Source organism: Dermochelys coriacea, chromosome 7 (assembly GCF_009764565.3).
Source record: "Dermochelys coriacea isolate rDerCor1 chromosome 7, rDerCor1.pri.v4, whole genome shotgun sequence".
Lineage (NCBI taxonomy): Eukaryota > Metazoa > Chordata > Testudines > Dermochelyidae > Dermochelys > Dermochelys coriacea.
Genome location: NC_050074.1, coordinates 64,464,003 through 64,486,713, shown reverse-complemented (window position 1 = coordinate 64,486,713; position 22,711 = coordinate 64,464,003). Strand labels below are relative to the sequence as shown.

Genomic DNA, 22,711 nt, shown 5'->3' with positions numbered 1-22,711 from the left:
GCAGCAACACTCTAAACCTACTGGCATCCTATAGCGTTTGCATTTGCTATAGTTACTTTTAGGGAGAAAACCCTACCACAAATCTCATTAAAGCTAGCATAGTCCATTTCTTTGTGTTGGAAACAAGTACTGCTTCTCCCTGTTGACTCTGTTGGCCTCCTGATCCCAATGAAATCAGTAGGAAAATCCCCATTCACTTCAGTGGGAGCAAGATCAGGACCTATGTAATGGCCAAAGATCTTATAGGGTTTCCTCATAGACTTCTGTTGTGTTGGTTTGGTCAGTCTTCTTTTCCCCATCTTGTGCTCTGCCTGCTCTGAAAATGAGTGTTTCTAATTTTGAATACTCAGATACCTAACTCTCAGTGCTTACAGAACATATGGGCCTTTTTTAGCAGCTGTAATACTGAGAACTGAAGTGTTCTCTTAGGATCTGTCTAGATAGCCTGAGCTGCTAATTCAGTTCCATGGCAATCCTGAGCCCTGCCACAGTTCCACCCCCCACTCGCACCCCAAACCCTTTCCCTCTTCCGCTCTTTCAATGCCTTGTTTTCAGCTTGGCCATACTACCACCTTGTCTCCTTCACTTCCTGATGCTCTTGGCCAAACTCTCACCCCAGCCTGATTAATGAAAACAAACTCTGTTCCATGTAACACACATCATTAATGAACTTTCCTTACTGAATCTGCTCCTTTTGAAGAGATGTGACTTGGCCAGATAGTCCCACTCGTGCCCATGGCCAGTGTCAAATAAGCAGGTTTGAGTTCCTTGCATAACTGCAATAACAAAGAAAAATAATAATCCATTCTAATATTGTACTTTGACAGTGGTTTCAGGTATTATATTGTTTTTTGCTGTTTGCCATATAGAGATATAATCTCCATATTATAAAATTATAGTTAGCTTCCCATTAGATATATGTGAAATGACATCTATTTCCTTCATGTACCAACAGTAAGTAGTCTGGTCCTACCCTCTGGAGGTACTTGAGTGTTACCAGTGTAATATTTTGTTAGAGATCTAATCAGTAGGAATGTATAACAGTAATTTGTTATTTCACAGAGGCATCTTGATTCTATTTTGTTTTTGTACGAAAAATATGATCCCTGCTACACACATCCATCCTTTAGAGTACTTTTTCTGTTAGAGATCAAATCACCGTTGTAAGTAATGTTGTCATTAGTTATCACCACTAGATTTCTTAGCTTACACTTTATTTTCCACTCTTAAGAAATTGTGAGCCTTTGCTCCCCCGCAACAATCAATTGTAGCCGAACTACAGTATGCTTTGGCAGATGTTTTAGCATTAATTCTTTGTGCAGTTGCTTTTGCGGCTATAATCGGAGTTAGCTAGCACATATCCATTTCTTATTATTATTGTGTTACTTTGCCTCCTCTCTTTTGCCATCGTTTACCTAAAAATGACATACAGAACTTCTCTAATATGCCCTATCAGTGAATTATCTTCCAGCTCTACTTTGTTGATTGCCATTTTTTACTATGATTTTATAGATTTAATCTTAGTTATGTGTTTCTTGGGTGTTCATTATATTAGTAAATTTACTAATTTCTATTTTAGGTGTGTTTGTTTAGAAGACAACATAACTTCATAATGCTGAGATCTGTAAAATATATCACTGGAATCACTAATAAAGAGAGTGCTCTTTCTTAGGAGTATATTTTACTGATTTCTTCATGTCGTGATCTGTATTTAACTTTATTTCTGTAAGCAATCAAGACAACATATATAATAGGCTATTGATGCAACATGATCATTCCTTTTGATTTATTTGGATGTTTACTCAATGACTTATGGTGTTTTACAGATTAGAATTGGTCTGTCAACAATTAACATTCACTGCTTATGAAAGCCATACTTCAGGTAATGGAGTATTATTAAATTGTAACCAATGTGCTAGAAATCTGTCTTCTGATAATAAAATTTCTGTGTATAACAGCAGCTGAGAAATACTGCTATATATTTATGCATAGATCCCAGGATAGCTGGGGAGTAAAACCACAGAGGGGCTTGAAACTCAGTACAACCAGCAGATGGGGCTGCTAGCTTAAAAATAAAACAGAAACTGAGACGGACCCAAAATCCTGTAAGTTTTTTTTTTTTAAAAAATTGTTTGAGAAAAACAATTTCTAATATTTCAGATGCTGCTTGGCAATCGTATAAAAGTATGCACCAGTTGAATATATATTCAATATATGTATATGTACATAAAACAACAAGCCTATATGTATTATATAAACATGTGTACAGAAGCTTACACTTGGCTAATGTATGTTTATGAAAAACACATATTATCCACACACGATTAAGAAAAAATTTATTAAGTCCTACATCCCAAAAGAGTGTTGCAGCTCAGCCTGAGAGAGCCCTGGGGTCATTGAATTTGATCTTGACCTATTCCACTCAAAGGGAGTTTTTCCATTGACTTGAATAAGAACAGGATCCTAATGAGAAAGTCAGAGTGAAGTGTCAGGAAGCATTCCTTAACTCTTGTTGCTGATATGAACCATAGCATGGGAGTCTCTGTAAGATGTATATATTTATTTGCCCTTCAGTATGGCAACAAGGAGCTGCGGAAGGGGAAGGAAAAATTTGGGGTGGGAAACAAGTTAAAGGCAAAATCAGAGACTCAGAAAGGGGCATTGGGAAACATTGAGACAAGAACCTAGGCAGGGTTCTCTAAATAGAGATGTTTGAAAACAGACTAGATAAATAAAAATAGAGAAATTTTCATAAGTGCCTAAGGAACATAGGAGCACAAATCCATAATTCCCTTAAGTTCTCTTGAAACTTCCCATATTGAATGGTCTTGTACTGGCAAGAAGATAGTAAGATGGTTTAATAGGACTTATCCATTAAATTTGTTAAGGAAAACCCCCTCAGCACAAACATGTTAAAACATGCTTTAAATGAGGACTGAAATAATTGGAGTAAAGAAAAGGTTATTTCCTCAGTTTATAAATTCCAGAAGATATTGATTGGAATTTTACTGGAAATGTATATTTTAAAAAATAGATAAAAATTGGCACTTGGCACCGGAAAACAAAGTAATGACTCTAATTAGGTTTCTCTAGGGTGAAATCTACACTTCCCATTGCTCTTAGAAAGGAAACAATTTCATCCAGCGTCTAGGTTAGATTTATAGGGTTCTGCTATGAAGAAGTAAGCATGTGAATATTGCAGAATCCCTTGCCTATGCACTACATAACCTTCTTTCCTGTCAACTGTGCTATACACAATAAACACAAGATTTCTCAATCCAGAGGAGGAAAGCAACCCCCAAGGGCCCTGTTCTCATTTTTAGTATAGTACTCAGCGTACAAGTACATTATATTTTTCCCACTGAACTTTAATGCAGCTGAAAACATGCAAACAGTTAACTACATCACAGGCACTGTTGTGGTTGTGGCTTAGGAGACTCATTTTAAATATAGGCTACTCTTTGTTTGGATTTTGACCATGTAGGAACTGCACTGTTCTTAACAGTGATTGATCACTCTGCAGTGTATTCAGCCACACAGGGGCAACCTCCATTAGTGCGTAGTTCACAAAAACAACAGGACTGATTCGTAGTACAGTTTGACAAAATGACATAATTGTAGTCTATTCTTTCTAATGCTGCTACTTCTTCCTCCATGTCCTCTGTAACTGGTGTCAAAACCCTCTCTTCGGCAGTAGGTCCAAGAGTGCTACACTTTGGCTTGCAACATATTAAGACAAGGACAATCTGTACCAATGCATCGAGCCCAGAACTATGGGTGTGAAAAAGCTTAATGCTACAATTTGCCCTGTGATACTAGTCTTAAGAAGGGACTCAAAAAAGACATGGCTTTTAGCTTAATATGTTTCACCTTAAAGGAACTGTCGGAGGACCACTCAAAAAGGAATGGCAATTTCCTTTCTAGATACTGTATGTTTATTTAAGAAGAAAAGCACAGAAGTAAAAAAAATCATATTTATATTGTTTTATATTAAGAAGAAACCTCTGTTTATCCAGTACATCAAAGAAATTGACCAATATCAACTTATCCTTATCACACATTCTTTTCATGTGCATTTCATCCCAAGGTACTTCACAAAGAGGGGTATTAATATGACTAAATATAGGGAAATTGAGGTACAGAGAAATTACTTACTTCCGTTGGAGATGTGAGTGCTCAGCACAACTGAACATCAGGGCATATGGGACCTGATCAAGTTCTCATAATAAATCAGTGGTATAGTTGCAACTAAAACCCCAGATCTCTCGATTTCCGATCACCAACTTGTAACCTTAGACATCCCGTATTGAAAGGGTAACCCATGATGCTGTCCAGGTCAGGTTTTGAGCGATCCACTTGCAGATTTCTCTCTCTGTTTTGCTCCTTCCTATCCTTTAAGGTACCAGGATAACAAGACCCTATACAACACCAGTGTGTAAAATGTACTTGAGAGGATACTTACTCCCAACGTATCTGATTGGAGAATTTGTGTTTCTGCATTATCTAGCTGCAGTGCCTTCTTTGTTTCTCTTCATTGTATTAGTTCTCTCAAAGGAGGTAGATCTGGAACAGAATAACTGTAGGCGTTGAGGGAGTTCTATTCTAAACCCTGGAACTTTAGCCTTTGTCTAATCCTTCTTTCGCCATCCCTATCTTAAAAGTCTTGGAATAAAAGCTCCTTTTTCAGACCCCAGTGATATTTCATATAGCCACGATGTGTGGAGAAGTCAAGTGGACTGTTAAATCAAAAGAGGAAAATATCGTTTTGTGGGTTTTTTTAACTTTTCATTCAACAGTTTTCCAATAACTGTTTAATGGCTTGAATAAATAGAGTGAATAGTAAATTGAGAAGGCAATGTGGAATGGGGATCTGAAAAACGGAGCTAAATGAATGGGAGAGGACTAAAATCTGAACCACAAATATGTACAAGGTTCAGGAGAACCATAAATAAACCTGACTATAAATTAAAATTTGATTATGGATTTCACAAATTAGCTCTTACTTTTCACTGTGTGGGAGCACAGTGCTGTACAACATGGCGCTGCTGTATGCAGTAACCGTGTCAGAACATACCATTTGCCATACCAGTCCCATCAAATCTGGTGTCCTTCCTCTGGCGTTGTCCTATACCCTAAGTCTATATAGGCACCTAAGCAGTTGTGCAAAGCTGTGCATGTAGGTAAAGCTTTCTTCCTGTCCCGTTTCATCATCTCGCTCCTTGAAGCATGAAATATGAACAGCTTAATGCTCCAGATCTAAAGCCCACTAAGGTCAATAAAAAAAATTTCTATGATTTCCATGGGCTTTAATATGAATAGCCTTAACCTAGTTCCTCACTTTGCTTTGCTGACATTATGGTCATAGAGAGTAGGAGTGATAACAACAGGTATCTGTAAGAAAGCATTGTTAACATGCTGCCCTTGGATTAAACTGGAAAAGCAAGGAAAAAATAAAAGCTCTACAGTTCCCTCAGAGGGTTACTGTACCCCTAAAGAAATATCTTAAAGGCTGCATGCAGTGTAAAATCTCAGCCTGGCCTTCTTTTAGCAAAAGACTAAGGTTAAACCAAGTGTCTTTGCAGCATATCCTTCATTGTGCCAAAGTATGCACCTGCCTTACCCTAAAAGTCCATATATTTTAACTTTTATCTTGGTTTAATAGAGGATCAGAGCAGCCATCTATAATACATAATAGGATTCCACCTACCAGCATTTCACACCTTCTGTTAACTGCTTATATAGAGCATTCAAGAAAAAAAAAAGGAGAAAGAAATCTAGCTCTCGTACAATCACTTTAGTGCTGTGAGAATTAGAAGAGGGAAGACCACTGTAGTGTTGATACAAAATTTAAACAGCAGATGCCTGCTTAAAAAAAAAATGAAGTGATTCATTTGGAGGTCAATCAATTTTGTATGGTTTTAGTCAAAAGATAAAAGCCTCCAAAAAAACCCCGAATGACTGGCTCCTTGGGTCTTGTTGTTTCATAGAGAATATCTTATACAAAGGTTCAAAGTGCATTCAATATTTCCAGCCATTTGTAAAACATATAGAACCCTTACATGCCTGACATTCTTGGATCTTTATTTTCTTATCTTCTTGCACATGGCACAAACTGAAACTGACTGCCAGTGAGCCTCACCTGCTTTTATATTGGCAGCAATATGCGTGATATCAGTTTCCTTTTACAGAAACAAACAAAAAATTAAATGCATCTCCTTGAATTTTGAAGGCACGTAGGCAATAAGTCTGCAATCCTTTCCTTTCATTCAGAATTATCATTTCAGACACCAAACAAGTACTGCTCTGCAGTTTTCTGAAATTAATATTCTTGTATCTAGTCAGGCACCATTGCCTTGTAGTCTAGTCAATGATTTCATTGCATATGCTACTGAAAAAAGTCAAGCCATAATTAGAAATTCATAAAATAAATAATTCCTTGGTATAAAATGATTTTTAAAGGGATTTAATAAGATTTATTTTCAGACAAATAACACAAATGTTCTGATTAAACCATGTTTCAGTGTATGTTAAACTCCAACCCAAACTGATTGGGTACATTTTCTTTTTTGAAACTACCTTTGATAAGAAATACATTACAAACGCATCAGTTTAGCTTACTGTTAACAAAGAGACAGCAGCCGTCTGTATTATTCTAGATCCGCAGTGAAACTGCCACACTACGTACACTCAAACTAAAGCTGTGCAAGTTTGACAAGGGGCAGATGAATCCAGGAGTTATTGTGCAGGGGTTTAAGTCTATGCGGCAGCTGACGGTTGAAATAATCATCTATACATTGCTCTGAGCTAGCTGGGGAAAGGTTGAAGCTGTATATTTTCAACATATCTAGTCTAATGGTTAATCTGTTGTCTTGTACAGGGGGTGCTGGGTGGAATCACAGCAATAGCTGACAGTTTGGAGAAATTGCAGTGGGTATCTTCGGTTGCCTGATTCACAAAGTGGTAGGTAGAAATATAAACAGGCTTGCAATTGAAAGAGGGAAGTCATGTTCACTATCATTCAGACCAAAAGAATTTTGGTATGCAGAAGCTCAATCAAAATATTGATTATTTGCATTCAGCAATAGGGAGCTCCATGTCGTTGTATTCCACCACCCCAGGAGTTTTAGGTACATAAAGCGTGTACATCAAGCATGCCAGATTACAGAACAGCAATTGCTATGTTTGGTGATAAACGGAGAAGTTGCTTAACAGAAAGAGAAAAGGAAAGTTGAAGGGGGGGGAAAATCAACTAGTTATTCAAACCAAGGATTGGTAGACTGCTAAAAACTCCTTGTACTTCAAGTGCTGATGTGGTTTATCTGTATAGTGATGTAGTATCACCCTTTACAGAGATTAAGAGGATGTAGTATCGGTTAGAATGAAACCCAAAATGAGGTATCTGCGAGGTATCTGATAGCTGTCTGTGCGGGAAAATGCAATGTTAGGTTCTGATGAAGCGATGGTATTGAAAGCCTAACAATTCCAATTGATCGTTTTATTTTATTTTTTTGGTATTGTTCTGGTTTGTCGTCGTCCTCTTCTTTTAAACACATCTTTATCTCCCCTTCCAGGCAAATCACACTGAAGCCAGATCCAGCCATTTCTCTGAAAGAACTGGACTGGTATTCTGCCTTGTTACATTTAAATTAAAGCTAAGAATAAAACAGAAAGTTCTATGGACATGGAATTAAGCACATGGATTAGTTTTTTTTTAAATGTTCAGTATTTGCTGGTTATTGTTCAAATTAATTTGGTTATAACAAATATAATGTATAGAAATAGAACAAGTAAATCTGCAGATATGATTTGATGATATAGTCTTTAGGCAAAACCTTGTATTTTCTTCCCAGGGTGCAGCTTGGCTGAGACTTTTTGTGGGGCTGCATGTTACTATCTTGAAAATAAACCCCTGTATAAATCAGTTTTGATCCCTTGACATTTGATAGGCATTATTACAATTTAAGATAATGCTAATAGGATTTCTGGCCAAGAGATATACAGTGGTTGCCATTAAATAGATATTTGCCTACAGTTACCACACAGAGGTATTAGAGATACTAGTTTTTTATGCTTAGATTAGGAAATATCACACTGTCTAATCACACTGAGTGTGGTAAAGGTTGACTGACTTGTGGTGACCACTCTGTATATCCCAGTTTTATCTTCCCATTTTCTCTCATCCACTGCCCTTCTGACTGCAACCCTCAATAATCCATTGATCTTCTCTACAAAAGACTGATTTATGGATCCATGGCAAAGGCCCTGTGCTCTTATAATTAACAATGGCAACAGACAATACAGATACAGTGGTCATTATCAGAGATGGAGCATGTGACTTTTAGCACTAAAATCACAGGCCTCTACAATTTGAGCTAATTTGGCTGTGAGTGCAAGGGGGTTGTTCTTTAACTGAAATGGTAGAGTCGCTGGGGCTAACCACAAAATAAAGACTGGATCGCATATACATTACACTGGATGATGTTAGCTTGAAAATTATGCAATGTTTCAGAGAAGAAAATGCCCCAACACAAATAGGTTGGGTGCCAAGCCTGCTGAAGTGTAGAAGGTCTGTAATGACATATTTATCTCTATATAATTAACAGTGATATTTTCCCCATATGTGTGTCACATCAAAATCAGTATCACATCCATGCAATAGGTCAAACACCCTAGCCAGATGATAAATGAAGTATGTAAATATGAGATTTCAGCTTTTATTGTACAGTAGGGCACATTTTAAAACATATGTGCTTAATTCATGCACATAGAAGTATTTTATGCGCATACGGAGGTACTTGCATGTGCAAACTATGGAATTACACATGTAAAACTTAATTATGTGTGCAGCTGCAATTAGCCATGAGGCTTAAATGTATACTTTGTGCACAAAAGTGCTTCTTTATGCTTGTACATGTATTTCAATATGTAAATTAGGTGCCCCATTTTGCCATGCTATCTAGACTAAAATACCAAATCTGAATATCTCCCAGATGGACTTCTGGTCTGGTAACTTATGTGTTTCTAGGAGAATTAAATTAAAAATGGGAATTTTTTCACATCACCCTAATTACTAAGTTTGTAATATTTATTTTGATGGTATAGTGGGTAATCACGGTATATGAGGTAGAACTAGAAGTCATAAAGTGAATTTGAGCCAAGGAAAATCTAGGCTGAATATCAGGAGATAAATCCCTAATGATAAGATCTATGTAGACATTTATACTACCCAGTAACATGGTATCTAAGCACCCAAGGCCTACTATGCCCTGGAATTGTCTCCCAAAAAAATCTGGGCTGGTCCTTACATGAGTTGATTGGAAGGGTTTGAGAAGTCTATTGGTAGATTTTTCCCTCTCTCCTTTTTACTTCAAGTATTTTGATGCAAAATGGTAGTTTTTTTATGGATTATTTTCACCATTATTGACTGTGGACAAACATTGAAATGAGATTGTTGTGTTTCAGAAATTGTTCAAATAAGCACATGGCTTACTGGACCCATGTAGAGAAGTAGGCTATGTGGATAGTTTTTATTATATGAAAATTTGTGACTGGAGAAATTCCAGAATTAGAAGCATAAGGTTTGACAAACAGCACAATCTGTCCAATACAAAGCTGATTCCCTGAGAATTTATTCGTCCAGTGTGGTACACAACGTTTTGTGATTTTAGTTAATCGAGGTCACGCATTGCCTTCCAGTAATTTAGGATCACTTTGAAATGTTATCTATTAGTACTTGACCATATTTTATTAGTAGTAGCAAACAGTAGAAAAACACTGCAAGTTAGGTTCTGATCCAGCTTTCATTGATATAAATATTTTCATCCACATCAAAGGAAGTTGGATCAACCCATTAATGTAGAGACCTTTCTCAGACTAATAGGTACTTCATTCAATTCACTGTGGTTGAACCTTGATAATCAGTGCATACTCAATCTGTCATATTTCATGTATGATAAGCTTTTTTGAATCAAGACAGAGGCCTTATTTCTTGGAAACAATTGGCAGGTATCTGAGTGCCTCATATGTATACCATTTCCAGTTGATGGTAAACTGAGCAAAGAGGTCAAAAACATGTTGGCCTCTGAAACTGCCTTTGAGCTACTGCCTATTCACTTTTACTGGAGAATGTTGTAAACCGGTAGAAATAGGTGGAAATAGTGCTGCAAGATGAGCCCATATATTCCTCCCTCCAGACCTTCTTCACCTTTGACAATGTAACAATGCAACAGAGACCTTTACCAGCTCAAGGGTATACTCACCTACTTTTCTATGATGTATGCAGTGTTCTTGTAGCAGTGTTGATCCCAGGATATTAGAGAGACAAGGTGGATGAGGTCATATCTTTTATTGGACCAACTTCTGTTGGGAAGAGAGAGAGGTTTTCGAGCTTACACAGAGCTCTTTTTCAGGAAGCTCTGTGCAAGCTTGAAAGCTTGTCTCTCTCCAACTGAAGCTGGTCCAATATAAGATATTACCTCACCCTCTCCTTGTCTCTCTACTTTTGTATCAGACTGAAACCAGCAATAGAAGATCATAGCTGCATAATTTTATTGCAAGGCTGAAGCATGTTTTACCCTGTCCTTCGCAGAAGGTTACATTCATTAAAGGTTTTATTTAATGTGTTGGTTTTTGTTAAGTTACCTTCTGCTCCTTGGAAGAGGAAAGATTAAGGCTGACAATTTCAAACTGAAACCACATTCGGGCACTTAAATTGGTTGATCTTGTTTTTAGAGATGCTGTGCATTGACCTTAGTGAAATTTGCCACTGCTGAGCTCCTCTGAAAATCAGGCCGCTTTTATTTAGGTGCCTAAATATGGATTTAAGTCCATAACTATAGGCACACAAGCTTGAAAATGTTGAGCTTGCCTCTTTTCTGATTCCTTCTATACTTTAATAGCAACAGAGTACTGTACCTTCCCTGACACTTTCAGAAGGTTCAAGGAAATAAACATCATCTACAAGCTAATAAATCTTGAGATCTTGATCAACTTTTGGGAAGTAGGTTTGGCTTCAAACACACTTACTCTAGGGTAGGATTACTGCTTAAAGATGATAATATTATGGAATAAACCTTTTATAAGGGTTGATTTTTTAAACATATATATATAGACAGAGAGAGAGAGACATTTTTTGAAAATGTTAATATGGCTGCAGATATAAACGTATACTTCAGCTACAGAAACTGATAGTTTAAGCTTTAAAGCTATAATTCCACATAATATTAAAATAGATTTATCCTGTGGTTTGAATCTTTTTTTAATACACAAAACATTAATTTACATTTTTTCTTATTATGTAGAAGTAAAGAATGAAGCTAGATCAAGTTATCCAAAATGTTCATTTCAGTTCAAGAATGCAACTACTAATGCACTCGTTGGTGCCAAGCCCACTGAAGGAATCCCGGAACCTGTTCCACTTGTTAATAACCGTAAAGGGAGCCTCTTTCTATCCAACAATCCCTCGCTGCTGCACCTTAACTTGTTGAGTTCTGTTGAGCATGGAAAATCTACCTACTGTAGATTGCAAAGGGCCCTCAGTTTGCCTGTAAAATACTGCTATCACCCTCAAAATCCTGGGTTGAACCAAGATCTCCGTAGGTAGCCCCTTAGCTGGATGCATAAGGCAGTACAGATTGGTTTGTGCATGGTTCTACAGTTTGAGTGTTTTCAATGTGAAAATGACATTACTAATGCTCTGTTAAGTGCTTACAGATGTGGGTTTCTTGAGATGTGGTGATTAATAACTTAAACAAGATAGTTAGTAACTAATGGTTCTGGGTGGTTGATGTTTTATCTTTCTTATGTTTTATTTGCTTTGAAACACTTACATTCTAGGCAATGAGTTTACTAGGTGTTCCATTTCATGTAGTATTTGGTAGCTGAAAGGTTGTTAGATAATCCAGCTCATTTTGGGGGCCCACAAAAGGGAAGCACCCATAAACTATATTGTTAGTGACCTTGCAGAGGCAATGAAAGAGACCGATGTATTTAAAAAAATAGTAACAAAATAATAAAAGAAATGTTATGAACTTGTCCGATGTTTCTGGAAGACATTTTCTTTATTTGGCTTAAAAACTAAATGAGGATAAAAGTCAAGTAATATGTTGTTACAGATGTTTGCCTCTGCATTAAGGCTGTTAAAATTACCAGCACATCTTAAATCAATTCATGGAACATTTTCTGGAGGTTATGTCATTGAAATAATGAATCCTTTTTACTCAAGAATAAGCAAACATGTTAAAACATCAGTGTAACTTCAAATTAAACTCCAGCATAAACCAGAGTATCTGAAGCCTCATTAGACTTGTCTGACATTTTTCTAGCTCTGAGTTTTCCTGAACTGTAAAACTGTTAGATTCTGTGCCTATTAGACAAGCAAGCACTGGGTTGTTACAACAGTACATTAAGAGTTATACTTAGGGATGTGCAAAAACAAGTTTTTGAATTTTATGAGAACTTAAAGGCTGGATTGAGTTCACATTCTATAAAATTCCATGTTGAATTCCTGAACTTGTCTGTACTTTCATGAAAGCTGGTAAAGAAGGTCTGCATAACACGTATGACTGTATTGTAATACAACTCCCATAGTATTAAATAAATTGAAAATATTAAAAAAGGGGCATATTCTCATTAACGGAAGCAGTAGGTCAAATGTACAACATTAGAGTTCAGTTGTCATATATCACAACTTGTTACTCAAATACAGTTGTCTTTCATGAAAGTGAGTAAATTTAAGATTCCCTTTTATTTAATTTTTTAATCCTCTCATACAGAAAAAGGAACCATGAAATGAAAATGATATTTTATAGCTTAACTACAAGTTTTGCTAGATCTACTTTCTTTAAATATACAGGAAATTAATAGAATATATTAAAGATAATAATTAAATATGGTTTATATCCTACTTATAACTAAGAACCCACCTATGAGTTAGCATTGCAACACTTTTGGGAACCAAGCCATAGGTAATGATCTCCATTACATACCATTTGTATATTTCAGCTTCAGACAATTCTCCCCTCTCTCCCTCCCTCCCTCCCCCCGCAATCCCCACCCACACACATACACATTTAGGGAATAAAACTGCATTTCCAAACTGCAGATGCACTATAAACTCTTTGCATACAGATTTCATTTAAAAACAGAATCCTGATTCAAATGTGACATGTTTAAAATAAGTGATCTTTCATTGCCGCAATGAAAATAAATGGCTCCTTTGCTTGAGCAAGGCATGGCTTTAGTACAGAAATGAGGTGTCTCTGAGAGCTTTGCTAATAGGTATTAACTTATGAGCCATGTTACCCTAGAAAGTTGCAGGTAAACACAGACAGTAATACGGCAAAAAGATGATGGGCACTTAATGAAGAAAAGAGCTTGTTTATTGTAGGTACAACACTAAAAGACAGTGTACACTTTGTCAGGAAATCCAGCTGTGGAGACCATCATTCTGGAAGGTAATAATAATAAGGCCTAGTTTTACAATTGGCCAGTATGATAGTAACATCTGGTAAAATTGGAAAAAGCAAATGCTAGACCATGTAAGATGAAAGATCTTCATTGGACTTACCTTTTACATTTGAAACAGCAAGCATAACTCATTTTAACCAACTGAAAGCTTGGAAAAAAACTTTTATAGCATTTTGCACTAATAGAAATATTTCTGTATATGATATCATTACAGCTGGTCTATATCAAAATAAGACTTTACAAATGCTCCTACTGGGTACAGAGCTTCCTTATTACTAGAGGTATAAAAATGCACTCCACTTGTACTATGTTACTGAATTTCTTATAAACGTTTTCTAGCCCTGTGGGGGCAGATTAATTTAGATGAACTTTGAGCTTTTATTTACTGGCAGAGAGAAACATATTATTCATAGGTGATTTCTGCAAGCAACATTGTGCATGGTTATTTCCTTTAATCTCTTAAGTGGTGAGTCCATATGATTTGGACTGACTATTTATATCCAATAAAGAACAAGGGAGTCCTGTGTATGCATTAAAAGCAAATTATTGCCTGTGTAGAATAGCTTGTGAATAACTGTTTTTGACAGACAAGTTTTAAAACAAGATTACACCATTTTCCAGAGAATGACTTGCCAGAGATTGTTATGGAACGAATAAAGAACCACATTTTATTATAAGTAGAGCTGGGCAGATACCGCTAAAAAAAATTTCAGAGAGTTTACAAACAACCAAATACTGAAGTGATTAAGTTTTATTGAAACCAACTCTCCCAAAAAGCGGTTTTAAATGTGCACATTTGAGTATTCGTTGAGGAAATGTTTATACTCTCAGCCAATCAAAGAATAGTAATTGCACTATGTGATTTATCTAACGAATCACAAGTAGGCAGCATAGCCAGAAATTTACATGTCAAATATAAAACAAATTTCACGATTATGGTATGGATTTCTAAAACAAAAAATGAAATAGTTAAATATTGAGGAAATTTTATATTCTTTATGGATGTTCTCTAAGCAGAAAAAAAGACTGAATTAGTCCAATAAATTATTTGTTGTAAATTGATCATTGCTCAGTTCTAATTACATCTCCTTTTACATCACTGTTTTGAGGCTTTAAAAAAAATCCAGGATATGTTAGGCAACACCTGCTCATTTAAGAAGACCGCAATGTTGCCTTTCCAGTGTCCAGTTCTGTAATCTTGATGAAGGCAAAATGAAGTTCCATAACATACTCTGGAAAACAGACAGACATGACAAGCTAGAATGTGGGCTGTAAGAAAATAGTATCAGAAGAGGATTGTAGTAGGAGGATATAGCTTAATTCATTCTCAGATAAATCTAGAGCAGGTGACATATGTCCAGGTCTGCTTTTTTCTTCCTATATAGTTCATTGCAAATAGATTTTTTTTTCCAGCTGATGCTTGTGCACTGCTAACGTGTATTAAGCTCCTTTAATGTAGCTGCTACTACTAATCTCTTTCTTTTTATCTTTAAGGTAACAGCTACATAGGCCTCAATTACATTGTCTTCTAGTCTGTTTTTCAATTAACTATAGGATGGAAATGAGACTATTTTTATTCTTAATATTACAGCATTAGTTTGAACTTGAGAAACCACCATTCACAGATGATTCCCTTTGATAGCAAACATAATACTTGTGTGCTAATCATCAAGTACAGTAGTTGTCCTTTAAACAGTAATGATGAAGGTTAATATTAAAACATAACTTATTAGAAAACTGTGTTTCTTTAAAGCAACTTTATAGTAATTGTAAGTTATTTTACATTTGGTAAATGATCTTTCATTTAAAATGAACTCTATCCTCATTAAAAGATCCTTTGCTATAACACATCCTCTGTTATACAGGTACTATCCCCCACTTCCATTCAACCATACTCTGCTCATTCCTGTTATAACAGCTCCCCTTTGTGAGAAAGGTGGAGTGATGAGGTCTGAGTTGTGCTGGAGATCTGTGCACAATTGCAGGCAGTGTTCACAATCCTGACTAACTGAAACATTAAACATCAAGGCATTGAATATTTTACATCTCTTCATGAAGATTCTGTTGTCTGGCATGTGAGAAGCAAGAACCAATTTGTATCTGGTTCATTAGCAAAAGCAGGCTGGCAGCTATTATGTTGGTATTTCAAATAGCACTTTATCTTTCTGTGTATTTAGCAGAGTACTAATTCTACTCTTCAGTAGCACAGATTAACTGAAAATAACTCAGAGAATAACATAAATGCTGTTCCCCGAACCAGTATGAAACCAATTTGAACTTCTGTGTTCAAAACCCTGGTTTTCTTCCCTTCTCCAGCTCCTTCTCCTCCAAACCAATCTCTTTGACTAACACATTTGATTTTTTTTTAAAACTGTTGGGCCTAAAAAGTTAGTAATGAAGTATCAGTGCGTGAATGGACATTGAGTGTGTGTTCTTTGCTATGTCATTTGTATTTCATATAGCGCTAAGAGTGGTCCTTAATCTCATGAGTTGCCTCTATTTCCAGTTGAAGATGAACATCCGTCGACACTGTCACCCAAAAAAAAGCAGCGAAATGGAGGCATGAGAAATTCACCCAACTCCTCGCCCAAACTGATGAGGTAAGACTGTAAGAAACTCATATCTTTATCTTCTTTCGTTCCTCTACACCTCCCCCTCCTCAAAAAAGGGGGAGGGGGTTGAAGAAAAAGATTGTTAGATGGTTTCTGAAAGGCTGAAGTATTTATTCTGTCAGCTTGTCAGCAGTTAATGATAGAGCTGAAAAAAATTCTGTCATGAAAAACAGTTTGAAAAGCTGTTTGAAAAATACATAGGCTTTAAAGTCTTAGCTGTCACCCTGTCCTGTCCATGTGTAGTTCTTAAACAGCAGTGGCACTAATGATAACACTAACCAATCAGAGGAACTCATGTGGTTATTTTGCCTCAGGCAATTCTCTTTTTGTTGGAATCCCTCTGAGTACTGTTTTCTGTACTTAAGGCCATATGTGAGATGTATCATCACAATCAAAAATGAACCTGAATATTACCTTCCTTTTATCCTGTCGATTGAAATCAAATTTCTGTTAATTGATTTTGACTGATTAAAAAAAGTCTAATAATCTATGTACTTACTAAAGCAAAGTTCAAAACTAATGCAATTTTATTCAGGCTAAAAGCAATATTAATTATGAAATACAAGGATTTTTTTAAGAATAGTACCTACTCTGAAAGTGGATGATAAAAATACCTTCTGGTTGTTAACGAAATTTTCCTGCTGTTGTTGGATATATAGTATTTTACAATAAGGAAACTCTCAGATATTTAAGTCATTTCTTTCCATAGGATAATTTCCCTTTCAGCAGAGATTCTCTGTAATTGGAATTGCAATTGGGACATTGTACTACATTGAAGCAATATAGCACTTTCATTCTACTTCTTTCTCTGCCTTACCCTTCTCCTGTTGTAGTCAGTGGGCACAGGATCAGGCATGCTAAATGCAGTTGTATTACATCTGAGTTCTCTACAAGCAGCTTGTTCTATTCTGTTTTTGTGTATATATAATAAGAAAGGGGCCAGGCTGGAACTCCTGCTCATGTTTGGATCCAGATCTGAATATTACAGCTCAGACCCATCTCTCGTGTATGTGGCTATATACATGTAGAGAGACAGGCACGCATGCATGCTTTTGTGTATATATGTAACATACATACATCACTTAGCACCTTTCTCTGCTTCCTGGCAGCAGCCATGTTCCTCTAATGGTTATGGATATAGCCAGATGATTTCTCACTCTCTACTTCAATCAGTGCAATGGGAATTTCCTTAGCCAATTCAATAAGCATCCTTTTCTGTTTATCGTTCCTACAATCTAGGGTATATTCAAGGGCATAACTTCTTTAAGTCTTCTTCATTTGTGTTTAGACTGCAGGACCAAAAGTGAGATTGATTCACTGAAGAAAATGCACCCAGCTGTGTCTTTTTTTTCCCCCCATTGACCATCTATTTCTGTTAAATGTATCGTTAAAAGTTCTCTGCCTTCCTGGTAGCTCAGCCTTGCCTGTGTGACACTGATTTACATGCTTGTTTACAGTTTCTGAGGAAGAATAAAATGAGCATACTGCCAAGCTTCTCATTTTTATGACGCCAGTTGTCATACTAGCATCATTTTCAATTTACTCACCTTTGGGTAATCTTCTTATCAGGCACTAATAGTTTTATCTGTTTAAAGTTTGAAAAATGTGGGAGCTTCCCCCTTCAATCCCTAAATTTGGGGAAGTAAAACATTTTTTTTTTAAAAAAAAGAGAGCTGAAACATTTGTAGCTGAGTGCACTGTCCCGGTTTGCTATGTAAAGTATGCCTCATTTTTTTGATCTTGAGTAATAATAATTCTGGGGAGTTATACTGTTTTCATATGCTTCAAAGCTGTGTCAAAGTTTTGCTGCTTAAGGGTACTTCTTTATTCTATTGGCTCTTGGGTACTGAGATGACAGGTCCTCTGTACTAGGTGTAGGCTTTTTCAAGTCATAGCCTTCAGCAAAACATCAAATTACCAAATACAGGGTAACATACTTCTACACAAATGCCTTTCCTGTAGATATATTATACCATATATATTAAATACTTTAGTGTTACACGGTGCATTTTATGTGCAATAGAAAGTGATGGTTTGAGGTAGCCTTAGGGGTACTTTTTTTCCACAAGCAGAAAAAGCTAGTGTATACCGTATCAAGTATGGTTTTTACAGGACTTTCTGCCCGAAGGCCTTTGTAAATAAGTAATGATCAACAGATTGGCTGTGGATTTTTGAAAAGCATGCCTGTGTCAGTTTGCATGATGGGGGGAAATTTTCAAAGTGGAGCCTGCTTTCATTGCCTGCCAAAGAGGGACTGAGGGAGAGTAATCATCCCAAGCTCGAGCTGTCTGCTCAGTAGCACATCAGAATTGCTAAACGTAGGTCGAGCAATGAGTGGAGAACTTGCAAAGCCTCTGAATCCAGACTTTTTCTTTCTCCTCTGTCTTGCTGCTGAATTTACTTACCCACCCTATGCCCCCACCCTTACCCCTTTCCCATACCCCATATCCTCTCTGCCTTAAATGTCAGGAACATAGTGGCAGACTGAATTGTAGCTCAGAGCTCTTAAACCCGAGAAAATGGAATAAATATCTATTTTCCGTGCAAGCTGTGCAGTGGTCAGATCCTCCTCTATGCACAGCAAGTTAGGCTCCATTGCCTATTTTTTTTACTACTTTAGTGACTGAAATTAAAATTTCTTGACCGCCCCCCACAGAAGCCCTTGGTTAATATCAGTTAGAAGTATACAGTGTTTCCTCCTAGGTAAAAGCACTGTGATGTCCAAAGCTGATACTTTTAAAATATTTTTCTTCTAAGTTTGGATGAAAAGTATTGTGACAGGGCAGATAGGACCCACACTAGCAACAAGGGGGCTGAAGAGAGCCTGTGGGCCCTGCCTGGCTAACTCTGCAACCAGTGTCACACATGGAGAAGTTAAAAGGAGAAGACCCAGCCCAGGACTGACCAGGAGGGAGAGCAGAGTTCTGCTACTTCCTCAGTGAGGGAAGCCTGGCTCCAGCCAAGAGCTTAACATGGCTTGCTACCTAGATGAGCCATTTTGTGAATAGGACAAGAAGGCCCAGGAAGATAGACAAGAAGGGACTAGCCACATGTAGACAACCCTGGAGCAGAAGAGAATGCTCTGACTGCTGAATCCCCAGCCAACCCAGATTTTTAATTTTCTGTTTCCTTTTGGTTTAGGACCCTTAACACCCTGGACAGTGTAGGACTCCAGTGTACCTTAATCAGACTGTGGCTGTGGTCCTATGAGTGGTTACATCCAACTGTCAGGGACCCACAGCAGGGAAGTCATGTCCATAAGTCCACAAGTGGGAGGGTGGAGGCACTTAGATGACCCAGTTATATTGCATAAGCCGGGTCTTTTTCAGTTAACAGACTAGACCATAAGATTCAGTCCTGCTGTACGGGGGATGAATGGTTGGAAGGGGTGAGCATATGGAGTGGAAAGAGTATACACAAAATTCCATCAGAGAATCATAGCTCTATAGAGTCACTTCCTGCTCAGCCTTACAGGTAACATAGAATTCTACAGCAATACTGCATTTCTACTGTACAGAGGGCAAGCCAGTGGAAGCTCATGCAAGGAAGAGGTCGCTGTGCTTCCCTGTGTGCCATGGGCAAAACACTCATGACAACTCTTTTCACTGGAACACAAAATATAAGAAGGGATGTGTTGTGAGCAAGGCCAGCAGGTGCATGAGCAGAGAGCTTTTGACAGGTCAACTAATTCTTAATTTGAAGTGAACCTAAGCTCAAATATTTTTGAGATTCACCCAGCACTATACAAATCCATATTACCTAATATGATGCAGAATACAAAGACTCTAAAACTCTATTTTTACAATGCAAGAGGCAAACTAAATTACTCGCTGAAGTAAATAGTTGTGAAATTTGCAAATGTCCTGTAGACACTAGAAATAATTTATATACCGAGATTTATATCCCGAGATTCAGGAAACTGAATATTATGCCAGTATTATGCTAGTGCACATCCAGTGAAAGTCAGTGGAGTCACATTGATATAAAACTGGAGGTATGTGGTGGTGAATCGGGGCAGAATAGCTTTGTTATAACACTGGGCATATACACTAATAGACTGGGTAAACATTTGGAGAATACAATGAAAAATACATATTGAGCCAGATTCTAAGCTGCTGTAAATTGGCATAGCCCTCTTGATATCAGTGGAGCTACACCAGTTTAAAACAAAACAAAAACACCACAAGAACAAACTCTAAAAGGGAAGAGAGCAGGCTTCTTATAGAGACTTACCCTGGACATGGTAAGACCTCCCCTGAGGCTGCCTCACAAAATGAAAAGGGAGAATGAGGGGGAGGAAAAGGAAAGGAAGGAAACAATACATAGCAGAGTAACAGTCACATAAGGCATGTCGGGTTTTCCTTTTCATGAGACATTTGCGGAAAGGAAATGTGGAAACATTTGGTGCCCCTCGATCATTAAGAGACATAAATTCACTTGCTCATCATCTCAGGGTCTCTTTTTTTTTTGTTGCATGTCACTGATGCATGACATGTTAAATGTGACTAGGCTGTCTCACCCAGTGTATGTGGTAGCCAAGCTGGTCGAAAAGTAGCCCCCCTGGATTCAAGGGTGATCAGTAAGCATTTTGAAAAGTCCTGGACCCAAACCAACAAGCCACTTAAACTGGTGACAGGGTCCAAGTCCTCACTTAATGATTTGGTAACTACTGCTGCATGAGTGGAATGCACTGAGTAGCAAAAAATGTCAACCCAGCTGAGTCAAGCTATTAATGTTAGAACAAATGGCATGTGACAGAGCCCAAGGGGCCTGAAAAGCAAACAAATAGTTTGTTCCTGTCCACTCTGAACTGACATAGGCCTCTAGACAAGTAGCATACTCAGCAAAGTATCATTAATGTCCCTCATCACATAAGAATCAGAGGCATTAGGAAGCTGAGTTTTCAGTTGGTTGCCAAGGAGAATTTCATAAGCCTTGAGGATTTTTCTTGATTCAAGATCCAGAAAAATACCCAGCCAAACAGTAAACTTGTTCAGAGACTCAAGGTCCAGCAAAGTGACATGGAAAAAGTCAACTTTTCTGCTGGACTTCCAAAAAGCCAGTGGGCTTGTTTATCTAATACAAACAAATAGGAAAACATCCACAGTCTCTTTTAATGATAAAACATATGTTAATCTAGGCATAGTATGGGCAGCGGCTGTAGAACATCCCCATCGCTGCTTCTCACCCTCTCGCCTCCTGCCCACCCGGCTATGTCTACACAGCAAGTTAGGGATGTGATTCCCCTGCTTACATACACATACCTGTGCTAGCTCTCATCAGGCTAGTGCAAGTATAAATAGCAGTGTAGCCACAGTAACATGAGTAGTGGCAGCACGGCTTAGCTGGTGAGTACGGTCTCAATATGGCTAAGCTGTGCCTCCACTGCTGCTGCCAGGGCTATAGTGCTATTTATACTTGCACTCCCTCGATGAGAGCTAGAATGAGTATGTGTGCGCGAGCAGGGGCATTGCACCCATAGCTTGTTGTGTAGACGTAACCTCTTAGGCGCACACACACTGCTCTACCAGTGCTATTCAGGGTTAACCTGCATTATCCCTGCCATTTCAGTTGAGATACTTAGTTATTCATGTCTGTACCAAATAAAGCAGTAGTGGGGTTTTATGAAGAAACCTGTCAATTAAGAACTAGTAAAATGAGTTTACTCGTCTTCACCTCGTGACTTAAGTCAGATATGAATACCAGGTCTGCAGAGGTGAAAGCTTACTGTGTTAACCAAAATAATGGCTTACATTTATATAGTACCTTTCATCTTTAAGAATCCCAAAGCACTTTATAAACTTTGCAAGTACTCTAGTGTATGTACAAGAATCACTTGACACTGCACTAATATGCAAGCCATCTCTGAGGTGCTACTCAGCAGTTGTTTAACAGCATCAACTCCATGCAACCATTTAGGAATCCATTATATTAAGAGGTAGCAACAGTAGTAGTGTAGATTTTAGGCTGGCCACTGACATTAAAACCTCCATGTTGTCTAGACCTACTCTTAGCAAAGTTAAATGACAGAGGTTTAAATGGTTGGGAACAGTCTATTCTAAACCTCCAACTTTTGCTACAATTGGGGAACCTGCACTCATGATGTTTACAAACCATGGGAATAATAAAGTGTCAGATTTTACCCAGAGTTTTGTGAAATCTTGCACAAATTTATCTAAGTTTAGAGAAGGGCTTTCAGGAAGAATTAGGAGAATCTGCCCACAGAGAAAACAAGCAACTTCTTCTATAATCTAACCCTGAATACATTAAGGTCAAGGCAAAAGATGTTGGAAGGAAAAGGGTAAAATCTTTAAACCAGGTGAGCAAAAGAGAATATTTTCTTTCACCAATGACTTGGAGAAAAATAAGTCTCAAAAAGTTGTGACTTTTACCTTGAGGTGTGAAACGTATAATTTATTTAGGTGGAAAAGACTACCTCATTGTCTTCTTTCTCTTAGCTGCTGGTTTATTTTCCATAGATTGCTTTTGTCAGGTAATTTCCCCCATCCCCAATCCCCCCCAAAAATTCTTAAATCCTAGGCATGCAGCTTGATAGAATCTAAATGAGAAATGCTAAAAACTAAGGACACACTTTCTGGCCCCCACGTTCTTTTCTTTGATTTGCTTATATG

At 37.5% G+C, this 22,711-nt stretch overlaps 1 protein-coding gene across 1 annotated transcript in view; it reads left to right on the top strand.

Annotated features, from left to right (window-relative positions):
- Positions 1-22,711, top strand: part of KCNMA1 (potassium calcium-activated channel subfamily M alpha 1) — an 827,350-nt gene that overhangs the window by 722,690 nt on the left and 81,949 nt on the right. Inside the window, 1 exon segment of the mRNA XM_038409287.2 lies at positions 15,974-16,067. Within this exon segment, the coding sequence (XP_038265215.1) occupies positions 15,974-16,067 (94 nt within the window).